At 38.3% G+C, this 14,698-nt stretch overlaps 1 protein-coding gene across 1 annotated transcript; it reads left to right on the plus strand.

Moving 5' to 3' along the window:
- The first annotated feature begins 667 nt into the window (after positions 1-667).
- On the plus strand, positions 668-14,369 carry sae1 (SUMO1 activating enzyme subunit 1). Its single transcript, XM_033976785.2, has 9 exons — positions 668-880; positions 1,558-1,669; positions 2,958-3,131; positions 4,625-4,770; positions 7,125-7,224; positions 9,275-9,380; positions 10,229-10,373; positions 12,743-12,812; positions 14,199-14,369. The coding sequence occupies exons 1-9, from the start codon at positions 780-782 to the stop codon at positions 14,289-14,291; spliced, it is 1,047 nt and encodes a 348-aa protein (XP_033832676.1). The 5' UTR covers positions 668-779; the 3' UTR covers positions 14,292-14,369.
- The last annotated feature ends 329 nt before the right edge of the window (positions 14,370-14,698 follow it).

A 14,698-nucleotide genomic window follows, 5' to 3' on the forward strand; every position in this document is an offset into this window, starting at 1 on the left:
ACAACTTTTTCTCATTCTCAGTATATGGACACGCCGTGCCTCATGTGAAAGCTCAGAACCTCCAAATTCACTTACTTGGCTGCAGAGGCTGCACTAGCACTGATTTAAATGTCAGGAGGTGGTCCGGGCATGTTCTACCAGACGGAGACCCCGGGGAAGACCCAGGACACGCTGGAGAAATTATCGCCCGGCTGGCCTGGGAATGTCTTGGAGTTCCCTCCGGAGATGCTGGAAGAAGTGTCCAGGGTAAGGGAAGTATGGGAGTCCTTGACTGCTGGCCCCGCAATCCGGCCCTAGGTAAGCGGATGGATGAACAAATGTGGGGAAAATAAATAAAATGTACCATTTCAATTTACATTTTTGGGTTTGTACAATATTATAATTTAAAATATGAGGACAAAGGATTAAAATGCAGCTGGTTGCATTTCAGTCTGGTTGGAACTGGTTAGAACATTTACAGCAATGGATGATACTTTGATAGGATCAGAACATACATTTTTTTGTAGCAATATCTTTTACGTAGGCTTCTGATATGGAAGTAAAATAAGATTTATAATAAATTCATGATCCATGGCTTTCTGTTTTCTTTTTTTTTTTAATGATCTATGGCTTCTGATAACAGGAAACTGCCTTTTGTTAGCGTCTGACGTCATTACCCAGCGACTATTCATTCAGTGCGTTGGTCGCTCGGTTCATCCATCGCAGTGCTCAGGGTTTTCAAAAGGTGTCGTGGAATAGAGTCTACAGTTGAATGGTGCAACACGATTAAAGTATACGCGATGATTGATATGATCGAAAAGGAAGAGACGATGATCAGCGAGGAGGAGGCGGCTCAGTACGACCGGCAGATCCGCCTGTGGGGGTTGGAGGCGCAGAAGAGGTGCAGCCCGCTCCGTTCGTATCGTGAATCTAGACAACTGTTTATCACTATCACTTAACACGACTTTGCACTTTTCCACCATTCATCCTTATTTGAATCATGCTCTTTTTTCCGTTGAACGTGTCCGATATCAAGTATTACACCTTTCAACAAGATGTGTGAATCTGTCCATGTGTGGAAGTCAAAATGCAAACACATTCTCAGACCCTCAGTTAAAGGTACACTAAGTAACCTTTCTGGTGGTGGGTCCGCCACTTGTTTGTCTACATGGAGAGGTTATTGCTTTGCTTAGAACGTTCCACAGAAATGGTATTAAACTAAACTTTCCTCCATAGAGACAAGCATGTAGTTCCACCAGGCCAAGTTTAAGGTCTGTGGAGAAGCAACACCACTCATTGTAAATTGCATGTTTCAAGGCATTTCACAGCCGTGAAAAGACCTGTCATTAAATAAATGCAATAAATGACCGACAAGTTGCAACATAAATCATCTAAAGAAAATGTCTCTTGTCCTGCTCAGCCTATCCTTTGTGCTGTAGGTGCTTTGACACAGACTCAGCCCTTTCATCTCCATTTGAACAAAATCCAAAACAATTTTGACTTTGAGTGTCCCAGGTGGTGTTGCATCCTTCTCCTTATGTTAATACTGACATGGTGAAATTGTGCCTGGTGTTCCAGACTGCGGGCCTCTCGTGTGCTGCTGGCTGGCTTAGGAGGACTCGGGGCTGAAATTGCAAAGAACCTCATTCTGGCTGGGGTCAAAGGGGTCACACTTCTGGACCACAAACAGGTTAACACTACACACACAACATTTGCTATTTGGGGAGGTTACATTGACTTTCATTCATTTCATAACCTTAGCCATAGTCACTACTCATCTTAGACAGTACTTTTATTTCTTACAGTATTTCTTACAGTATTTCTAGCACTGTATTCTCAATAACGTCCCTATGCATTATGATACCCACCAAAAAATAACGTTTTAAGTCCTAATGAAAATAGGATCAGATATGTGTAGTCAAAAATCATAAAGTCAAAAAAAATAAGAAGAGTTTTGCTAGTTTAAAATAATATTACACAAGTAGAAGTACAAAGTAGTGGTCCAAAAAATTAAAAGTAAGAGTAAAAAGGTATTTGTAAAAAGCTACTTAACTAAGAGTAACTGGAAGAATAGCTGTAAAGACGCAACACCTGATTTATAATTTGAAGTGAATGTAATTAGAAGAACAAAACATTGACTACTGCACAGAATCTGAAATTTTCATTTTTTACACACGGGAACTGAAATAATTTCGTATTGTCAAGATAAAGCTTTTGTCGACTTTATTACTTACTCACAATGGAAAGAGTGACCAAAACATTTACTCAAGTAAGAGTACTTTTACTTCAATATAATGATTTCATTCACGCATGTTTAACACACAAACTCTGCATATTTTGGCTGAGTTCGTCTCTCTAATGGAAAACACTTGGTAACATCATGTAATACAGGATAGGATCATGGTAATACAGGAAGTGCTCCGCTGTGTTTTTAAACTCCATACACCTTCACTAGAATCATTTGGATGATTGGAGCCCAGAAATTGCCAATCTCTACTGAACTAAATGTGAAAGGTAGCTGTCAACTTGAAAACTACAGCATCATGACCTCACAAAGTGGAACTGAGCATTTTGAACTTTGGAGATCTAGACAGACTAATAATGCAGGATTATTCAAATGTGTGAATGAAACAAAACACAACTCGAGTTTTTGATGAGGTAAGAACATTGTGACATGGCTTACAGCTCAGAAGAGTCAATTTTGTTTAATCTAGGACCGTTAAATAGTTTTTGCATGAATTCCCGCACAGGTCTTATGAGTGCAGTTTGGATCAGATATACAGAGATTCGCAACAATTTTGAGGTATTTTACCATGCTCGCTTTTTGGTCGACCAATCCATATGTAGGACATGTCGACCAAGAATTTCTTTAGTCGACCAAAGGTACCCTACCCATCTGGCCACATGCTTAGTACAAAGGTTGCATATCCAGTTCTTGTAGTTTTTCTTTTGAATGTTTGACTGTATGTTTCCCACAGGTATCAGAGGAGTCATGCAGGGCTCAGTTCCTGGTGCCAGTGAGCACTCAAGGACAGAACCGAGCCCAGGCGTCTCTGGAGAGAGCCCAGAACCTCAACCCTATGGTCGAGGTGGACGCAGACCCCTCAGCCATCCATGACAAGTCCGATGACTTTTTCCTGCAGTTTGATGCGGTCAGTGGACCTTGAGTTTTGATGATTTTCATGATATACAATATATGTTTAGCAGAGGTTATGTAACTGGACCGACCTGTTATAAATAAAATTGTATTAAGATTTCCAACTCAGTTTCGATACTAAGGAATAGACTCGATACTCAGTACCAATTCTGATACCATGATCCATGATGATCATTAAAAACACTCCCTATTTAGACTATAGGATATGATTTTCAATGATAATCTTCCATCCTTGTCCTTGGCCTCCACTAGTCTATGTGGTCAAGATCATTCTGTCCTGTGAATGTCACTTTTTTGTATTGATACCTCTTCAAATGAGTATCTGGTTTTGGTACTAGTTCTAGTATTGATTATTTGCAAAACGAAATTGCAATTTGATCGCAATTAGCACATAACTAAGATTGCAATTATTTAAGTAATGTAATTTCCTCCGCAAACGAAAAATTATCTTCTCTTATTACATCAAAAGCTGCTAACCCTGTAGTTTAGATCTATACAAACATGTATTGTATTGTATTAGTTAGTCTTTTATTTTATCAGTTAGTCTTCTCTCACATGTTAAATCCTCCTGGACGTCTTCAAAATATGAACTTTGAACAGAATCCTGTTACCTAAATATAAATAACAAATCGAATCGTAATTGCAATGCTTGCCAGAAAAAAAAAAATTTTTTTTTTTTTTTGCAAAATCTAAAATATAACATTTTGTTTTGAATTCACTATTTCCAATTTTCCATCTCTCTGAAAACCATGTTAAGGTTGTGTGGGCTACATTCTACATTTGGATGCCAGTCTTTCAGATGCATTGTCCTCTTCAACTATGGGCAGTTCACTGTTACTGTTTTGTCAACATCCATTTTAACAGATGAAGGCAGCAGACAGTTCCGATACTAATTTCAATGCTCTAAATTTAAGGATCTGCCGATACCTGATATCAACCGATACCATTGCAGAGACTGATAATGGTATTTATTTGCTTTTATTTTAAAAAAATGTATTAACCAAAACTGTGTAATGTAGTTGTTATTTGCCCCTCAAGTAATCACAGAAAAGATTTGTATAGATAAAAGTTCAAACATTATGAGAGTTTCTGGGCCAGTTAGACCAGCAAAATAGTCTTATCCTGGTTGGGCATATAAATTGATGTGATAACACATAAAATTATATTTCACTGATACCTGATCCAGCATGTTCTTTTGGAGTGGATATCTGATACCAATATCGATGCGTTTTTACTGTACAGCATACTGTACACTGGAGATGGTCAAGTTTAAACAATCAAATTCTTTTTTACCTTTTAAATCTAGGGTTAAAAATAAAATGCTAAAACATTTAATCTGAGTGGAAACTTAAATAAATCTTGATGGTTTTCTCCTGATATGTCTCCAGTCTTTGTCTCAGACAAAGTCCTTGTCCCTGTTATTTGTGTGTGAAACTCTGTGTAGCTCGTTGTAATGGCAGAAGGCTGACGTGTAGTGTGCTCTGAAAGGTGATTCTGACAGGCTGCCCTCGAGACCTGATGCTGCGCCTGGACCAGCTCTGTTCCCAGAACAACATCAAAGTCTTCTGTGGTGACGTATGCGGTTACTATGGATACATGTTCACCAATCTGGGTCCGCAGTACCACTATGTCGAGTGAGTAGCATGTGTCCTACCTCATGTAATTCACATTTTGACTAAAACTGGAAGTGCACATTGGCCTCACCTGTTTTCTGATAACCAGGCAGCACAACTTTACCTTGTGACTCGGGTATAGCAAAAAGGGAATGCCATGAAATATTTTTGCTCCCTTTAGTGTCTTTATTATCAGTTTGTTTTGTGTTTCAAGTTTTCTTAGTAGAACATAGGGTGAAACGTACAGGTTTTTACAATGCAAGTCAATTTACTTCTGTAAAGCCTAATTCACAACAGCAGTTGACTCTTATGGCTTAACAAGATAATTGATTTTATAACTTTCTGTGGATAAATCAAACAGTGAATCAATCATTGATCATTAACAGACTGTCAGATGAACCAACATTCACTGGAAACAAGCAAATGGAGTACTTTCCCAGAGTACCCCCTGTCCTTAGTCCGTTTTTCTGCAGGAACAACTGGCTCAGTCCTGGCTCCCTGAGCCATGCCTGAGCCAGGAGTTAAAATCTGTTGGGCCAGTGCCCCAAGACTAAGGGGTGGGGGGAAGCAATGTAATAACTCTTTTATAGAACCCATGGCAAGTTGTCTGGCAGAGCTGTAATCAGTATCAAACAATAAGATTTAACAACTTGTAACTGCATTATGTCCTCTGCCGTATCTTTTATTCAGAAAATCACAATGTTTCTTACCCTGGGAGGAACGAGTGGCCTTGTATGACTAGCACTCTTCCATATCCTGTATCATGCCATTGCTTTGGAATATTTCTTCATAAACCATAAGCCATTTTATCCCTGCGTGAGTTCACTTCATTCTGGCTGTTGTTTATATCCCGCTGAGTGCAGACATGCATGAGGTTCAAATACTGTGGAGAGTGGAGCAGACTTTAGTCCTTATACTTTATGTGATGACAGGTTCTCCAGTTTGGGTAGTTGCTTGGTCAGATTTCCTTTACTAAAATCCCAAACACATTCTTCTGCTCTGCTGTTGGACTCATAAACACTATGACATCTGTAATTTTATACAGCTCATGTCAACAATACTTCATCAACTTGCACTGCTAGTTTTGTACATTTACTCTGTCTATACAGTATATTTTGAATTTCAGTCTGTATCTTTTTATCCATAGCTTTTATCTAATTAGTTTATAATGTACAATATGATTTATTCTTTTTGCTGCACCGCATCGCTGAGGCAAATTCGTAGTTTGGAAATTGTGTTCACTTTTAATGTCAATTGACTTGTTTTTCTGGCTGATATCCTTCCCCAAAAATATTTTACTGACAATGACTCAAGTCAAGTGCAATACATCACAAAAATAAACAAACAATTCTATATAAATACTGATTGATTCAGCACTTAACTCACTGCCCACCAAACTGGGTAAAGAAAAAAATAACTTGTACTCTATTTTGATCGAGTCCATTTCTTTGAAATTGACTCAATACTAAATACTGATTCCAACATCACAAAGTAAAAAAACACTTTTTCTTTAGACAGTTGAATGTGATTTTCAACATTAAATAGTAATACTGTTTTATATTACTATGTGGGCATATATCTGTGTAATCCTTCAGTGGTCCAGGTAGGTTCCATAGTGATCCATGGGAGTATACTAGTCTATGTGGTCTTATGCTTATTCTGATACAGCTCAAGATCATTCCAGAGGTATTCAGGAAAGGTTTAGTTTAGTTCATCTGTTTATTTATCAGGGACAATGCTGTAAAAAACATTGACCTACACAAAGAGGTATTATGTTTGTGCTAGGTTATAGTAAGATTACTAATTTCCACTTTCAGTCCCTGGATAGGTTGATGTCATAAATGGTGTGTGTACATGCCAATAAAATACAATATATATTAATGCAATCATTCAACCAGTTAATTAATAAGTAAAACTGTAGTCCCTTTCGATCTCAGTCACCACATATGTACACACTTTACACATATAAAGTTCATGTTGCTGCTTTCAAGGCAGTTTACGCTGCACAGGTTTGTTTGGTTAAAAGACATTTTTTGGTCAGGTGTGTAAACATTTCATAATTTGTACATGATTTCATGTGGGAGGGTGTTTCATAATCATTCGTAGGATCAAGCAGTGGTGGTACAAGCAAGATTTAAATTTTTGTACTATGAATGTACTTTTTTTTTTTTTACCTGTTCAAGTTGAGTATCTAATTTCGATACTAGTTTTAGTATCAATTAGTATCTGATTTTCAGTACTTTCTCACAACCCTAATCCAAAGGTACAAGATTGTGTCAGAAAATTCTAGGGTGCAACAGCGCTACAGTTAACTGAACAGGGATAAGTGCATCTGTGTAATACTACAGTGGCTCCTGATTGTTTTGTGTTCAAAGGGAGAAACCTAAAGTGGTGAAGCCTTCAAGGGAGTCTGCTGATGGGCCAGAGTCCAAAAAGGCCAAGGTGGACCCCAGTGAAACAACAATGGTGAAGAAGGTACAATCTGCATACACAGCCACTGATCCCCAATACTAATCTGTGCTCTTTCACATTCTATTTGTTGATTGATCATCAAAATGTCTTCCACCATGCATACTGTACATACACATAACATAATAGTGTTGTCACGATACAAAAATGTCAAACTCGATTGCTATACTAAGGAATAGACTTGATACTCAATACTGATTCTGATACCACAATCATAATAAAAACACTCTTTCTTCAGAAAGAGTGTTTTTCATTTTCAACATTAAATCATAGTACTTTTTTTTTTTTTTTTTTTTAAACCACGTGGTCTTGTACAGTTGAAACTAGAAGTTTACATACACTACATAAAGACTCCTCACTGTCTAACATGAAATCAGACTCAACATTTCCTGTTTTACATCAATTAGGTTCACTAAAATTATTTGTATTTGGTAAATGCCAGAATAATGAGAGGATTTTTAAATTGGTCATTACTTTCTTCGAAGTCAGAAGTTTACATACAGAAAGATTACTATGCATTTAAACAATTTGCGAAAACAAAGGTGATGATGTCATGTCTTGGGAAGGTTTATTGACAACATTTGAGTTAATTAGTGACACACCTGTGGATGTATTTGAAGAACACTCCTGAAACACACTGCTTCTTTGTGTAACATCATGGGAAAATCAAAAGAAATCAACCTAGACATCAGGAAGAGAATTGTGAATTTTTCATCCTTGGGTGCAATTTCCAGATGCCTGAAGGTGCCACGTTCATCTGTTCAAACAATTATACACTAGTAAAAACATCATGGGAATGTCCAGCCATCATACCACTCAGGAAGGAGACGGGTTCTGTGTCCCAGAGATGAATGTGCTTTGGTCCAAAATGTGCATATCAACCCAAGAACAAAAGCAAAAGACCTTGTGAAGATGCTGACTGAAGCTGGTAAGAGTGTGTTGTTATACACAGTGAAACTTATTGTACTAACATGACCTGAAAGGCCACTCTGCCAAAAAGAAGCCATTACTCTAAAAGAAGAATGTTCTGTGGTCTGATGAAACTAAAATTGAACTTATTGGCCATAAGGGGCATTGTTATGTTTGGAGGAAAAAGGGAGAAGTTTGCAAGCCTAAGAACATCATCCCAACTGTGAAATATGGGGGTGGCAGCAACATGTTGTGGCATTGTTTTACTGCAGGAGGAAGAGACTGATGTACTTCACAAAATAGACTGCATCATGAGGAAAGAATATTAAGTGGAAATACTGTAGACATCAGCCAGGAAGTTAAAAGCTTGGGCACAAATGGGTCTTCCAAATGGACAATGACGCGAAGCATACTGGAAAGTGGTTAGAAAGTGGCTTAACAAAGTCAGTGTTTTGGCCATCACAAACCCCCTGATCTCAATCCTATTGAAAATATATATGGGCAGGCCTGAAAGGACATGTGCAAGCAAGGTGGCCTAGAAACTTGGCTCAGTTATGTCAGCTCTATCAGGAAGAAAGGGCAAAATTCCTGCAAACTATTGTGACAAGCTTTGGGAAGGATATCCAAAATGTTTGACCCAAGTCATACAGTTTAAAGCCAATAGTACTAAATACTAATGAAATGTATGTAAACATCTGACTTTGAAGAAAAATGAAAAATTGTCTAAAAAAAAAACATTATTCTCTCATTATTCTGACATTTAGCAAATATAAATAATTTAGGTCACCCTAATTGACTTGAAACAAGAAAAGTTTAGTCTGATTTTAAAAGTTTAGTCATGTTAGACTGTGAGAGGTTCCATAGTGGTCCATGGGCGTATACTAGTCTATATGGTCTTATACAGCTCAAGATCATTCTAAAGGATTTCAGGAAAGGTTTGTTTCTGTCCTGTGAATGGGTCTTTTTTAGTATTGATGCCTGTTCTAATGAGTATTTAGGTTTGGTTAGTTTTGATGTCTGATCTTCACATTATTTTTGACAACCTTGTAACATACAATTGATATTTTAATGAATAAGAAAATGAACTGTTTCAAGATGTAACTGATGACAAGAGTGACTTATTGAAGTGGTGCTGTTTGTCCTGTAGATGGCGTCGTTCTGCAGTCTAAAGCAGGCTCTTGAGGTGGACTGGACCAGTGACCAGGCCAAGGCTTCACTCAAAAAGACCCCAGTCGACTACTTCCTCCTGCAGGGTAAAACCAACACTGCTCTGCCCTCAGGAGCTTGTCTTCTGTTTGCTTCAAGAAAACCCTGGAAGTCAGGGCTCTCAGACTAAACAGACAGTGGGCCAAATTGGGTTACCTGAGAGCCACATGAAATTTCTACCTATAGAATTATCATATATAAGGCTGTTAAAGTAAATCACTTAAAATCCTCAGTCAGCTTTGGTTGTTTAATAGAGAGGTCTACAGCCAATTCTTTTGAGCAAAGTATAAACTTTGGAGAAACAGATCTTGTTTATGTTATTGAAATGTCATTAATATTGAAAGTCATATGTGTTGGTCATACAGGAAAAAATTTGTGATGAATGTTTTTATACTATCGTCCTAACCTTGCACAGCAGAATGGATTCTCACGATATTTGTGAGTTCACAAACTCATGAAATTTCATCTTTGCATGCTCCTGCAGGTGCGATAGGGCCTGGCCCCAAGTTGGTGGACCAGTGACAGCATTGTGGTTGGGGTGGAAGTCAAAGCGAAGCGCCCAAGCGAACCAAAAACAAACATGGCAATGCCAACAGACATTCTTAAACCCATTTTAGAGAAAATACAGACTATTTGCAACACTTATCAGTCTGGTATGAACCAGGTTAATGTGACCCAGCTCTAATCAAATCTTTTCAACCAATAAACAATTTAATATGGAACCAATTTGCATTGTTGCCGTGTTTATTAACATATTGGCAGGCAATATGTCATTACATGTAAAAAATATTAATTTTGTACAAAATAGATTGGGGGCAAATTGTCACGTGTTGGATATACTGGTGTTTGATAATATTGTGTCTAAGGGATCTGTTCCTTGCTGTTGTCTCTGCAGTGCTGCTGAAGTTCCGCACAGACAAAGGTCGTGACCCTGAGCCAAGCTCGTATGAAGAGGACAGCCAGGCTCTCCGGCAGATTCGAGATGATGTCCTGGAGTCTCTGTGTGTGAGCCCCAGTCTGCTGAGCGACCATTTCATCAGGTCAGACGTCACAACCCCCCCCCCAATTTGTTTTTTAAAACAAATTTCATATATAGGGCGCACCGCATTATAAGGCACATAGAATATAAACTACTGTAGTATCTGGGGTTGTGTTTTGCATCCACGAGATGGAGCTGCGCTAAAGGGAATGTCAACAAAAGAGTCAGATAAGTCAGTCAGTCAAAAAAAAAAAACGTAATAACTCAACGTTGTTCAAACGTTAATGTCCATATTCACAATATCTCCCAGCCTTGTTTAGTTGTAAACACGTGAAAAAAAACACGTAAAGCTCACTTTTTCAGCTCATTCCTCATTCCTCATTCCTCATGGCAATTCCTCTTCAGTGTCTGAGTTGAACAGTTAGGCGAGCTCGACATTCAAAGGGCCCGATTCCGTCTCGTCAAAATCGCCATTATCCGTGTCGCTGCTGTTGTCTGGCAGTTCAGTGACAATTCCTGCCTTCGTGAAAGCTCGGACCACAGTTGAGACTGATATATCAGCCCAGGCATCCGCAATCCATTTGCAGATTGTGGCGTATGTCGCCCGGCGCTGTTCCCCCGTCTCCCCGTTATCCCTATAGCGTCCTATCGTCACCGATAGAGCGCGGTTGCGGACTTTCCAGCAGCGTAACTCCGCGCCCAGTCGTGCTCTCATGTAAATTCAAACGGACATGGGGCTATCTAAATATTTTACCATCATTACGGTAATCTGCCTCTGTTGTCCCTCGAAGGTGACGAATGAGAGCGCGGGTGCTGCGTTGATTTTCCCAGTCATTTATTCGATGCGTAAAAGAAAACATACGGATGGACGTGTAAAATAGAAGTAGTTGTGTGAAAAAATGCAGTAAATTCTGATACTTCGTTTAACATGATTTTTATGGCTAAAAAAGAATAAAAGTGTAGGTCTAGGTAAGCTATACTGGCCCATAGTGGGCTCAGTCCTTAAAGGGTTATTACCGCTATTACTTCGGAGACGCCTCCTGACTACGGGTGTCATAATTGACCAATATTGATCCATATATAAGGCGCATCGGATTATAAGGCGCACTGTGGGTTTTTGAGAAAATTAAAGGCATTTGTTTTATCCCTGTTGCATCAGGAGGGGGCGCTGTGGGGGTTTTGGACAATGTGTTGTGTTTTTGAGAAGAGGGACTGAAGGGGAGGTCCGAGTCCTGTTCTGGGTTTTGGCAGAGTTAGCGTGAGCTGTGGCTGAACAGCAGCTCGGTTGAGTGCCACCACTTTATTAAATAAACCCGTTGCAAGAAACAAGGTGTGTGCTTCTTACCTGTGACTACGGGGGCATTACAATATATATATATATATATATATATATATATATACACATACATACATACATATACATTTGCACTTTTTAGCATATCAGTCTTAAATCTTCTAACCTGGCTCACGCCAGATCGATATGTGTGTCATTCTGAATCGAGTTTTACACATTATCAATCTGGGATTACCAGTACTCTCGTTGAAGGCAATCGAAAAAGCAGAACGTCATGATGATTATTTGAATCTGATTGGTCAAAGCGTCACAACAGTGGAACAAGATGAAAAATCTAACTTTTGTTAAACCCAGTTGAGAGAAAAGCAAAGACATCATCCCTGTCCACAAATGCAACTGTTTATATTCTGCACGTTTTTCACAAAATAGCCCATATAGATGCTAAAATAGGCAGAAGTATGTCTGTCGACGTCGCCATGTTTGTTTTGGTTTGCTTGAGTGCTTCGCCTTTGGCTTCTACACAAACGTTTATGCAGCTTTGTGACTGGTGCGCCAACCACCTGTCAGGCCCTATTACACCAAAATGGATTCTCATGTGTTTCTGAACTCACAAATATCACGAGAATTCATCTTGCTGTGCAAGGTTATAAATCTCCATCACAGGCCGATATTTTATTTTGGCCGCCTCACTACCTAATAAATGCATATAAAGCTGTATTTAAACACTTAAAAGCAAAGAGAAAACGGCATAAAAAATGACTACACAGCTCTGTAGATTTGTGGTTAAAAAAGCTGTGCTGAGTGAGTTTGAAGCCAATTTATACTACAGAATATGGATAAAATATCAAAATCAGCCCTACATATCAACCAAAAAATATTGGCAGAGCTTATCGGCCATCGGTTGCTCTTGATTCCAAACAATCTGTATCAGCATCGTCTATGAAAAACCCACATTGGTTAATCTCTATTTCCAGGCTTGGAGTTCAATGCTTCCACACCAGTTTCCCATTTGAAATTCTTAGATGAGTTTGTGTTGAAGCCTGTTTTTCCAAATCAGCGTGCAGATATTCCATGTTTCCGAGATCACCTGAGTGGACTGCCACAGCACTTGTTGATGGTTTGTGTTTGTGTTTCAGCTTCTGCTTCTCTGAGTTGTCCCCTGTGTGTGCTGTGGTGGGCGGAGTGCTTGGACAGGAAGTGGTCAAGGTAATATTTAGGACAGATTCAATAAATGGACTTTTAGAATAAGAAAAAAAGAACCTTTATTTGCCACAGTCTAGGCTGGATATTAAAGGGCCTATATTAATCTGTTTTCTATGTTATTTCTATGTTATGTTGTTTCCTCATCAAAAACATACTTGAAGTTGTGTTTTGTTTCATTCACACATGCTTAACACACACCTGCATTAGACTGTTGTCTGTTTGAGAGAAGAACTCTCAAAAAGAACTCTCTGTTCCCCTTGTGATGTCGTGTGGTAATACGGGAAGTGCTCCACTGTATTTTTCAACTCAAAACGCCTTACTTTTGAATAATTTCTATTATTTCAGTCCTGAACTTGCCAATCTCTACTAAAGAAAAGGTCATCATTTCACAAAGTGCAGAGCATTTTGAGCTTTAGACATGTAGACAGACTAATAATGCAGGATTACTCAGACTAATAATGCAGGATTACTCAATGAAACATAACACAACTCCAGATATGAGATTTAAGCTATGAAAGAATCTTAATCAAAAACATAAGAGTCAATTTTGCATTATATAGGACCTTTAAGGGCCTTTTAAAACTTTTTTGTCAATGTTTGCTTATGTGTACATTTCGGCATACTATATGTATGTATGTATTATATATATATATATATATATATATATATATATATATATATATATATATATATATATATATATATATATATATATATATATATATATATATATATATATATATATATATATATATATATATATATATATATATATATATTATAATGTGCCTATGCATACACGCATGCATGCAGAATCCCAATCATTTCCATAATTGAAAAGACCGAAGAACTCGCTGTGCAATAATGTGATGTCATCTGAAACACAGCAATACAATCCAGGTAGAATTAAGTAGTACCTGATTTCTGACTATCAGCTGTGGCTTTGTGGTCATGTTATAATGTTGTTCCCTCATCAAAAGCATGCCTTAAGATGTTTTAGATGTCATCCATGAATGTTTGAGTAATTTAACAATGGTTAGCTGTAAGATTCTGTGCAATGCTCCACTCACAAGTTTACATCATCTGTGCTTCCACATGACAATTACAAAAACTTACTACTGTGATTCTTTACTGCATATCATATCAGGTTTGTCAAGTTGCTATGTAGTTTCATTAGTGATGGTGTGTGTGTTCTTGTGCAAAGGGAGGGAAGACTCAGAGCTTATAAAACATGACAATATGCTGTTTTGGGTGAACATAGCATTTTCAAAACAATAAAAGGTAACATGGTGAGCAAAATATGTTTTGTGTTAGTGGTTAATACCCCATAGTACCCCAAGTAAAATACCCCCTCTTTAACACGTTTAGTGACCTGTGCTCTTTCCTCAGGCCCTGTCTCAGAGAGATGCCCCACACCGGAACTTTTTCTTCTTTGATGCCTGTAAAGGAAATGGCGTGGTGGATTACTTTGGCCCAAACTAGTCTCAGCATCTTTACTTATCACAATCCTCAAAACAATCACATTTTGTACTTTTTCTAATTAAAGCTGTCTCAACAGAGAAAACATGGTCTCATTTTTATTACTCCATGCACCAGTACTGTTACGACTGTGAGTGACTGTTCTTATCGTTATATTGTTATTTTATCATTTAGACAACACATGTCTGTGTTGTGGGACAGACATTGGACCTGCGGTTATTGCTCACTGCTGCATTCCCACCTCTGCCCTTTCTGCAAAAAAAAGTCACTAGCATAGAAAAAAAAGAAAACTTTACAGAGTGATCTACATGATTCCATGGGCATAGTTACAGCCATACATTGGAACATTGTGATAGCTGAATGGTCTGCGATTCTGTGGAAGATTATAGCCAAAGGAACAACAAGCCTGC

The sequence above is a fragment of the Periophthalmus magnuspinnatus genome, chromosome 13 (assembly GCF_009829125.3).
Source record: "Periophthalmus magnuspinnatus isolate fPerMag1 chromosome 13, fPerMag1.2.pri, whole genome shotgun sequence".
Taxonomy (NCBI): domain Eukaryota; kingdom Metazoa; phylum Chordata; class Actinopteri; order Gobiiformes; family Gobiidae; genus Periophthalmus; species Periophthalmus magnuspinnatus.

Bases quoted from the DNA above. Each gene is read 5' to 3' on its own strand.
- sae1 (XM_033976785.2), top strand. From the start codon at position 780: ATGATTGATATGATCGAAAAGGAAGAGACGATGATCAGCGAGGAGGAG. The intron at 1,670-2,957 runs GTTAACACTACA...TGTTTCCCACAG, and splicing joins CACTTCTGGACCACAAACAG to GTATCAGAGGAGTCATGCAG. The intron at 9,381-10,228 runs GTAAAACCAACA...TTGTCTCTGCAG, and splicing joins CGACTACTTCCTCCTGCAGG to TGCTGCTGAAGTTCCGCACA.